Below are 11,145 nucleotides of genomic sequence, written 5' to 3'. Positions count from 1 at the left end.
TCATATCTAATTTAATCTTTTCATTAAATGTGCACCACATCAGTGTCACAGTAGTAGGACACCCACCTATACACCCAAACACATACCAGATTACTTTTCATCACTGTATAAAATGGAAACATAGCTTTACTCATGGTTAACAGAAGCAGCCTTTGCTAAGATCCCTTTGTTAAACTGACAAATTGAGGTTTGGAGAAACTCATCTTCACAAAATGAATAATGATTACTATTCTCTGCAGAAATTAAAAACATTTGGAGTCAGAAGTCTAACAGAATAAATAAATAAAAAAACATCTATTTAAACTATTCCATTAGCAATGTTAATATTAGGTGTTACAGGGTGTGGTACAACAATCAATGACTTGCTGAAAAAGTAAACCTACAGACATTTAACTTTTATTTTAAGAACAGTTTAAGTTAATTTCATAGCTTAATGATGGTTTTGCTAGCAAACACTTTCATTTAATTAGTAATTTCCACATTTGCCTTAAGAAGACATACTGTACTTATTTATTTTTTGTTTGTCTCCTAAAATTGAGGTGAACTTGGTGACAAACCTATTATATATGTTGCATATAACATGGATACATTTCTTGTTTTAAGTTCCAGATTTCTTTTATTTACTTGGATATTTCATCAGGCAACATGCCTGTTTATATTGTTTTTCAAAGGAAGGACAAAAATCATGCTTACAACCCATGTTTGGGAATGGTCTTAAAATGCCAATAGGGATGGCTCAGGGAATAGGATGCAGCAGATGGAAATCATCTCTCTTATCCTTAGGGTCCATAGTCAGGAAATCCTTCTATCTGGTCCAGTTAATTTCTAAGGGAATAGTTTCAAGACCCCATGAAGTTATCTTACCATGGTACTCTTCTCTTATCAGAACCATAATTGAATACAGTGCCCTCTTTGGTATGTACAAATCCAATGATATTGCCTAGCTGCAAAGGCCTCAAAAAATTTTACCAAAAAATGAATTGCCTTTAATTCTTCAACTATCTTGATAGGTGAGCGCAACTTTCCTTATGGTCAGTTGTCTAATGTCTGCTCTAAAGTGACCTATGTTTCTTTTTGAGTCATAAATGATCAAGTCCTATTTGATCTCTTAGGTCTTCACAAAAAAACAGTGGTTCTACAAACAGCATTGCCAGGGAACTAAATTGTGCACCAAGAAATAAACAAGACTTGCTTGAGAGATAGGTTCCTAACTCATTTTATTCTCAACCCAATATAAGTTATCACTACAGGTCAAGCAAAGTACTACTTTGTCTGTCTTAATGGCAAATGTTGATGACTGGATGGTAAACATAAATTTACACCAGTTTATCATCCATTGTCCTGTTTGGTTTAGGAGGTGGGTACTATTATGTACTCATAACGACTGTGAAAAAAATAAATGCATATGACTAGGCCTGTTATGGTTTTTTGTGATCACGTGCCTAATATTGTTCCTAAGTTCCCATTTTCTAGTCAGGTTTTGCTCCAAAGTGACTCAGTCAGGCAACAACATCTTCTTGAGCACGTTTAAACATTATTCAATGTTAGTAACTCTCTTCCAGGGTATTCTGATGTCTGTCTTGGAGTGGGAGATATTTAATGGTAAAACATGTTCAGAACTTGAAAGGAATGTATACACATGGACCTATTTTACAGTGTAGTGATTGACTTTATGCTTGTAATTATCTCAGCCTGGGTTTGAAAACTGGAGAGTAGGACATGGAACTAGGCATTCAATCACAGGTCTTATGCATGCTGGAAGGGTGGGCTGGATTCATGAAGCACTGCATGTAGGTACAAGGGGCCTGTCAGAGGAGACAGCTAATATGGTATCAAGAAGGACCCATGTGAAAATATATAGATGTCAAGAGAGGAGTTGGAGGAAGCCTTCTGAGAAGTGCTAGTTATGCCTGCAGCCAGCACATCGACAAAGGAGAGGATTAGAGAGCACAAGGAGAGCAGTGGGCATGGAAAATAGCTCGTAACTTGTAGTGTGATATGGATGCCTAACAAACAGATCAGATTTAGGCAAAGGATAGGCTCTGTCATAGCCCAGAAGTGACAAAAGTACTTAGTACTAAGCTGGAAAGGTACATCTTAGTAATGGTACCTTTAAACTTCTACCAATAAAATCAAGACTCCCACACATGACATATTATTTGAATAGGGTGTGTGTGCACATGTGCATGCAGGTGTACATGCAGGACTACGAGTGTGTGTGTGTTTGTGTGTGTGTGTGTGTGTGTGTGTGTGTGTGTGTGTGTGTGTGTGTGTGTGTGTGTGTGCGTGTGTGTGTGTGTGAGTCTGTGCATGTGCATGCCAGCTTGAGTGTTTGGGGTGGGTTCTGCCCTAGAAAAATATATTTGAGCAGACAACTCTACACCTTTTTTGGATTCCTTATTTGAGCAAATTAGTTATTAGGGACTAAAAGGAATAGTAACATTTGGTTTAAAATTAATACATTTTGAGGATTGGAAGTAATATTTCATACATGAAAGACAGAGAAATTGACAGTGCTACATCATGAAACAGCAGACTTAGAGTCTGGGTCAGTCATAGAGTACAGTAGAATGAGATTTAATGAAAACAGCAGTGGCATTATGTGATCAAAGGCAGCTTCATGCTTTTGTGCTGCTTATTAACAGAAGCACATATTTTTGTCAAGTCACTTTAGGCCCATTAGTGAACCATGGTAGACAGCACTGTGAACTTGATGGACTTACACCACTACTGCTATTTTTGTCTTTGATAAAGGCATTTTCATGTGTGTCAAGCAGTTTGTAATAAATCCTGACCACATTTAGGGATGCGAATGTTCAGTAAGTTAAATCACAAAACCCGATTCATGCTTCCAGCTTGGGGATGTACATTTATAGTATAAAAACACTACACCATTGGCTTTGTGAATTTTAAGTGATGTGGCCACCAAGCCGTGAACAGAATGTCGGTACTTACAGCTCTACCTCTTTAGTATGATACATACATGAATTTCTTGGCAGAGTCCTGTTGATGCAATGATGACCTCTGACACCAGCGGAAAGTTTTGTGTGGAGGATGTTGTGGGGTGGACATGGAACCTGAACACTACTGACATTCCTAGGGAAAGTTATGTCCAGTGCCAAAGGATTTCAGTAAAGGCCAGATTCCCAACATTAAAAGTCACAGAGAGAGAGAGAGAGAGACAGACTTTGTGGACGTGGGCAGCTATCTTTCCATGCAGCATGACATGAATGCAGTTTTTCATTGCAGGCTGCAGCTTAGAGAAGATAAGAGGCTCTTTCGCTAGCTGCATGACAGGCAAAAACACATTATTGTCATAGCAGAACCAGGACTAGGCGCAGGCCACACTTCAGCTCAGAGCCCCCTTCCAATAAATGAACATGCCATTTGGCTAATTCTTGGCAAAGGAGGACCTCTTGTGAGGTGCATCATGTTTATCTTGAAAGGTGTTATGAGACAGATGTTGCAATTTACTGCTTAAGGAACTATGGTGACAGAAAACTTAGAGCCTAAACATTTGGCTGGTGAAATACACAGCTAATCATAACAACACCTATTTGTTCACCAGGTAGACCAACTGGAAGCACAGTCTTTTTTCAGGGGTTAACGGAGAGCAAAGTCTGGTTAAATGAATTACTATATCACACAGTAGGTACATGAGGGCTATGGGAATTAAACCCTGTACCACAGAATCTATGATTCACAGCTTTAACCCTCTGCACTAGCTGCCAGACTAAAGAAGGATAATAAACTGAATAATAATAATAATAATGTACGCATAAAGTGATAATTTAGTTATTGTTACATTCATTTGGTTCAGAAGCACAGAGAAATACACTATTCAGCCCATAAAGTAAACAAGGAAGTAGATTTCCATAACTGATTCATGAAGAGTTTCATGCAGAAACTATACTAAGTAAGCAAAAGTCCATCTTCAATAAGCTTTATATGTCTTAGAAGTTATAAACATGCAGAAATCATCATACTGTGAAGTACTTTGAATAAGGATTTATATTTTTCTAATGCAGATATCCATGACAACTTTTCCTTTTTGATAGCCTCTTTAGCAGAACTGATAATTGTTGCTTCTGGGGAGAAGTTCAGCATTTGGTCCTTGGGAGCAAGACTCGCTGAAGCATTCAGAGACCTCATCCATCTGTTCTTCTTTGGCTTCTGTCAGGTAAGTAATATTCTCATAATCCTTTACAAATGAAAAAAAAAGTAAAACAGATTAAATTTTCTCTCTCTAAATTAAATAGGGTATGGAATGCAGGAGCAATGTATTCTGTTATAGGACAATATGGAGTGTGATGGTGCAATGAGCCACAAACAGAAAAAAGAAAGCAGTGATTTGCATTAGCATAGGTACGTACAAAAACTATATAAATGTCCATTTATATGAATCACTCTCCAATGTAAAATTTTCTGTGCCACTTTATTCTACTGAGATTTTGGGGTTAAGAAATAGGGATAGTTAATTAGTTTGTGGTGATGGTCATTCAAGGAAGAATAACTCCTTTACTCTCTCTTTGTGTGTGTGTGTGTGTGTGTGTGTGTGTGTGTGTGTGTGTGTGTGTGTGTGTGTGTGTGTGTGTGTGTGTGTGTGTGTGCATACATATGTGTATGTGTGTGTGGGGTGGGGGGTGGGGGGGGGTTCTGAACTGTAACACATGAAATGCCTTTTAGGGAACCACTATCATGATGAATGGTGAAGCCAAGAGCCAAGTACTAGGTTCCCTACTCCTGCAATACAAGATGTTTCATGTGGCACACTAATCAATCCCCTACATATTTTACTTATCCATTTTTTCTATGTTTTTCATTTTATTTTTAATTACTGTTCACCATTTATTTCAGTCAGATGAGGTAATTGCACAAATTGTCTTTTGAATATAGTTTCATGCTGTTCTTACTGCTTTTTTATCAAATAATTGTTTTATTTGTGGTTTTCCAGTTAGTTCTGAGGTATTTTTCTCTCTCTGTCTTTTTTCAAATCTTTAGGAAGTTTTTTGGTTCTCCCCACCTACACTGTTAAGCTCCCTCCCTGTTTTTATGACCCGTTATTCACCTTGGGTGGCTTGGGATTTGTATTGTCTGCCTTAATCCCACCACACCCAGCTTTACATACACTTTAAATGGTATATGAGTGGCTTCCTCCACATGTGTAGCTACCAGCTGCAGTGCCATGTATGGTACCAAACGACCTAGTCATGGCTTTTTGTTCCACCTATGACAGATTGTCAGTGGTTACCATTCATTCCCATCTTCCATGTCATAGCTGAGACACTAAGTGGGCCCTGTTTATTTCTGTCATAACTAGGTCTTTATCTGTCTATGCCACACAGCTGTGCAGGTAATTATTTTCTTGTATTAGCACAGCATACTGAGGTTTAAGTTGATGGCATTTAGGCTTAGTGTTTAAGTTTTGGGTTTTATGAAGGTTAAAGTTAGTATACTTTCTTAGCTTTGCATCTCATTTCACATAATGGAATTTCTGTGGTAGTTAGTTGTGGTTCCTTTTTATTTATTAAGTTTTACTTTTTTCATTTTGAATTTACTTGATTTCATTAGGGAGTTGTGGGCTGGGTTCTTTTTAATGGATTGTAAGTGTGCATTTTGTGTGTAGAGTGTGTAAAGTTTCATTTTTTTTCAGCTAGCATGACTGTAGTTCAGATACTATGATTGTTGATATGATTGAGGTGGTGGTAAATAACTTATGACGTGTAATGTCCCTTTAAAATATGTAAGGTACCTTTGTATATGGAGTGCAAAAACAATCTCACAGCAGATAGCTAACTAATAAAGTTTTTGTCAATCAAGGATATATATAAAGATGTCTGAGAGTAGTAAACCAGGAAGTTAGTTCCTCACCTGGAGAATCATGTACAGATACACAGTAGAAGTGTGAAGTGTGAGCTATGTTGAGACTAATCTGTGGGTATGCCTTGTGGAAGTACTTCTGTGCTTGTAGAGCTGGACATTGTGCCAGGAGAGGCTCACAACCTTGGATTTTTGTTTTTAAGACATCATGTACTCCAAAGAGGCAGTGTGGCTTGTGACCACCAAACAACTGTGTCTGTTTTATTTGCCACTGCAAAATCATGTGGGCTATCATTTAGGTTTGCATTTTGGACTTCAAAAATAAACCTGGTGTTTTATACATGCACTGACTCTAGTTTCTTCTTAGTATTATACTGGTGGTGTGTGAATGGGCAGCTGGCTAGGGACTTTGCAATTTTCAGTTCATTACAGTACCTCAGCTGCTGAGTGCAAACAGTATTTGGGCTGCTAATTCCCCACAGTACTGTGACAGCTCTGTTTCTGGCATGATTAACTGGTGGCCATGACCATGAAGGAATTATTAAACAAAACTGAGCAGTAGGGAGTGAATGATTGCTGGTGCAGCTGCATCACAGCTAGTTTTGTTAGCGAGTGTACTTCCCAATCCCAGAACTGTGCTGCCTATGAAGAAACTAACTAGAATGATGATATGGAGTCCTTTTTGGTGGCATTTGGGTTCTATGCTACTTCATGGAACTAGAGAAGACTGGGAAATATCCCATCATCTTCTATGACAGGGGAGGCACTGAAATCATTTATGAATTTGGAAGAAACTGATTGCATGGACTATGATAAAGGTACAAAACTTTTTCAGGTTTGCTACAACTGATGAAATACGATCAAGTACAAGCAATAACATTTTATAACTGTACTTTTAAACAACATAAAAGGGTGATTTAAAGCATGTTTTAAATGCTTGGCTTGAAACTAATTGCATCAGTGAAGCAAAAATGATAGAAATGTTATCAAAAGACATAGTAATATAAGAAAGTGTGTACTATAAAATGATTCCAAGTGATTTGAAGAACTATGACAAGCTAGTAACTTTAACAAAATGCTTATTAGTTAATGATAAAGTGTTAAAAACTGATTAGTTAATGATACATTGTTGGAAAGTGATTAATCTGTTTCTAAAACTAAAAATATGGTAAGACACGTCACATCAAACAAAAATAGCATTAAATGCACTAATCTGTTAGAAATGTGATGAGAGAGGTCACATTGTTATGTTCTGTGCTGCTAATAATGAAAGTACTACTGACAGCAACATGAAAACTGAAAAACATCCTTTAAATGAAGTAGTACCTATGGAGTGCAACAAAATTACAGTTAAGATAATTCAGCCAGTCCTCTGTCACTGCATTATAATCAAGCTATTAAGATGTATCCTAGATTTAGAAGGAAGGGATGCTCAAGCTCCTCTAGATTCCGGAAGCATGATTTCCCTTCTCAAACATCCTCTGGTTTGTAAGCATAATATTATTAGCAACAAAAAATTGACTTAACCCCTAATATTATATTATGAAAAATCCCCATTTAAATCCACTAAGGAAAATGTGGGAGGAGGGAGACTGTATAGACATAGTGTGGCAGGCTGTGCAGCAGCTTGATACATCCATTTAGTATATGAATGGGGGAGGGAGACACTGACACATGGAGATTCAGAATCAAAATCAGGAGAAAGCAGTTGTTATAGACAATACAAAAGGAGACTGAATTTGGTTTTAGTTATATAGTTAAAAGGGATGTTGTCTGGTATTGGTGATTCAGCTAAAGAAACCCCAAACTATAAGATATGTATAAGAGCTGAAGATGAACTGATGGGAAATATTGAAATAAAAATCACGTAAGAAACAAAGTATACACAGAATTTTACAAGAAGAGTTATCACAGAAACAAACATGGTAAATACTGCAAAACAGAGACACGAGCAAGAACTATCAAAATAAATTAAGCAGGAGAATGCATAGTTCTAAACCTGTGACTGGTCGTGTAAATCAGAGAGCACATTTGAAGATGGACTCTGAGCAGCACAAATTTACCAATGAAGAAAATATAAAAACTGACATTAAATTCTATGCTGACATATCCTTTATAATGTGGAGGAAGCATATGGAAGGAAAAGAAAGTGACAGGGAGTATTCATCTCTACTTAAGGTAGAGAGATAGAGCAAAATAACATAAACAAGAACACTTAACATGCCTGTCCTTATAACAGAAAGTAAAACAGAGGGTGATTTTGTTCAGAACTACACATTTGTAGGAGAATTTAGAAGAGGTTGCAGTGCCAGTATTTTGAGGGAAGAAGCTACACCTTTCAACTTGAGGGGGGATACTGAAGCAATCTGCCCGCACTTAGTGGATTTCAGATACAACAGGAAGACGATACATGAAGTAGGACAAGAGAGAATATATTCAAGGTTGTAGGGGTGAAACAGTGAATATATTTCCTTTACTTTTTACCAATAGTTTGCGTTAAAGATGACCTCTTATATAGTCCAAGTGAAGAAGTGAAAAACATTTTACATCAGTTACTTGAACCAAAACCTTGTAGTACACTAGTAATGAATCAGACCCATAGTCATATGCTAGGAGGTCACCTATAGATTAACTAAAGTAAGTTAAAAGTAGTCATCAAATTTTATTGTCCAGACATCATAAAAGACAGAGAATATTGGTGTTTCTTGTCCAGAGTACCAGAAAACAACTCATCCTAAATATAAAAGTCTATTAATCCCAATGCCTGTCATAGCTATACCAGTTGAATTTATTGCTAAGGACATCATTGCACCACGAGTAATACATATCAAAGATTGTCAGTACCTACAAGTCATAATGGACTATGCTACCACATTTCTAGAAGCATTAGCATTATGTAAAGATAATGTTAAGGCTATTTCCAGTTAAGTGATACTGCAATTCACCAGAGTGAGTATACCTAAGGAGGTACTTACTGACTAAGGCACTCCCTTTATGTCAAGGGTACTACTTTAGCTAAGTCAGTACTTTAAAATCACATAGTTGAAGACATCATTCTGCCACCTGCTGACCGATGGATTAGTATAGAGGTTTAACTGAACACTGAAATCCATGTTCAGGAAAGCTATGGATGCAGACAGTAAAAACCTGAATGGAGGGCCAGTGATTTAGAAGACTGAGAGACTCACTTGCCTAAAATGCAGACTTAGTAGTTATAAGACAGACAAGCTTGATGGTAACTGCTAAGAAAGTAAAATAGATTTTGTGGAACTTAAGTACTTGGGATACCATATGGGAAGAGGGGTGGTAAGACCACAACTAGAAAAGACAGAGGCAATAACAAAACTTGCATGTACCCTCTTCTAAGAGACCAGTGAAAGCTTCCCTTGGATTGGCTGAGTACTACAAACATTTATAACTAATTTTTGACTATTGTCCACTCTTTGATAGTTCTCAGAATGGGAAGAAAACCTGTCAAGCTACAGTGCTCTCTTGAGGCAGATAGGAAATTTAACAACTAAAAAAAGATCCTTTGTTGTGACGTTGTGTTAATAAATCCTGATTTTGCTTAAGAAGTGAACTTCTATACTGATATGTCCGATATAGGTTTGTGAACAGCAGTATCCCAAAACATTTTAGTGAGGAGAACCCTTTGTGCTACATCATCAGAAAGCTGGGAAATGCAGAAAGGAGATAATCACACACACAGGAGCTGATGCTTGAACATTTTAGCCTAAGAGACCACACCTGCCCCCCCCCCCCCCACAAAAGCTAGGTGGCCTTATGTATTGGCACTAGCCACTGCTAGAATAAGTATAGCCAATCATATTCATAAAAGTGCTGACTAATAAGCAACTTCCAAATTAACCTGGGATCTACTTACCCTCGTAATCTTCTGAGTACTAATCTGTATTTTCTACCTTAATATCATCGTCTTAGTCATAAATGTACCATGCTGTTAATACATAAAAATGTTCTATTTACTAGAAATGCACCTAGAAAGTGTGCTGATATTTAACAATCTTGCACATAGGTTCCTAGGTGTATACTAGGTTAACAACCACTAGGGTTATTAAAAGCCTAGCCGTGCAACCCAAATGTGACCCATAAATTTGATTTATATTTGATTTATAGGGTGTGATTTACTGAGTGCCTCTGTTCATCAGAGACATAGGAGCCATACTTGAGTGAATTTCTGATTACCCTTCCATGGGTCCAAGTTGCGCTTAAATAGGGATAGGGAGGAACTCTGCTTCATGTGGGTGAGTAGCCTGTTCCAGAGAATGGGAATTCCCTGAGAAACATATCCATCTCTCCAACATGTCCTATTTATACAGCAAGCAAAATTTAGGTATTTCAATCTTGTAGTTCTGATGCTACTTGTTTTGGGGATGTGCAAAAGATTCATCAAAACATGGTTTAGGGATGCTTTGTATGTCAGGCAAAGATCACCCCTCAAAAGTCTGTATGACAGAGTAAAGAGTTGGCTACCCTTTGGCTACATGTTGGCTACAAACACTAACCAACCTCCAACCATCAAAAATATATCTGGTAAAAGGTTGCATTTCTTCATAGCACAAGTCGCTACACAATCAGACAATTTAAATGTCGCTATTATCATCCTTGTTCGGTTTCTTTATCACTGTGTTGATGTGCTCTCTAGTCCAAAACACTCTGAACCATTTGCTGATGAAATTATTACTGACAAAGTATTTCACTGGTGTTAGGATCATGTTATCTTAGAAGACCTCAACATTGATTGAACCCTAACTTATAAGCCACCCTTGCATACCTGGGACAAGGAGAGATCCCTTAGCTGTTCTTTAATTAACTTTCCAATCTGCTCGAACGTTGGTCGCCTAGTGGGCTCAAGTTTCCAACACGACTGCATAATGTCGTACCTGAAATCATAATACAAGAGAAAGACAGTGTTAAAAAGTTTTATTGATTTAGCTGTGACCATCAACAAGTTCAAGAAAAGAAAAACAAGAAATGCATTCTGAGAATATTTTTTTTCAAAGAGAAATGTACTTTTAATTACCTGCAATTATTCCAAAAATATGCCTTACAAGTTAACAGTCCCTTCATTCCTTAATGTACTGTATCTTTGAATACTGTTTATCTCTAAACCTACATTGCTGTAGCAATGGTGTTTTGTTTTAAACAGCATTACTAAATGCCTTAGTCTTTCTGGAAACTATTTCAGTATGATTCAAACACTAATATTTGGCATTTCAGGGATCTGCATGTTTTCCTTGATTTTATAGTAAGAATGAATTCCCGATTCTATGGTCTTAAATGAAGAATGAAAAGTAAGTTAACATT

General features: G+C 37.3%; 1 protein-coding gene across 1 annotated transcript in view; it reads right to left on the bottom strand.

Moving 5' to 3' along the window:
* Positions 1–292: 292 nt before the first annotated feature.
* LOC122800812 (macrophage colony-stimulating factor 1 receptor-like) overlaps positions 293–11,145 on the bottom strand; it is an 875,741-nt gene continuing 864,888 nt past the window's right edge. The window contains exons 19-20 of the mRNA XM_044070092.1: positions 10,613–10,721; positions 293–4,201 (exon numbers count right to left, since the gene is read on the bottom strand). Of these exons, the coding sequence (XP_043926027.1) occupies positions 4,064–4,201; positions 10,613–10,721 (247 nt within the window). The 3' untranslated portion in view covers positions 293–4,063. The remainder of the gene's footprint in view (positions 4,202–10,612; positions 10,722–11,145) is intronic.

This window comes from Protopterus annectens, chromosome 4.part1 (assembly GCF_019279795.1).
Source record: "Protopterus annectens isolate FY-2018-M chromosome 4.part1, PAN1.0, whole genome shotgun sequence".
NCBI lineage: Eukaryota > Metazoa > Chordata > Ceratodontiformes > Protopteridae > Protopterus > Protopterus annectens.
This window is presented reverse-complemented; position numbering and strand designations above follow the sequence as displayed.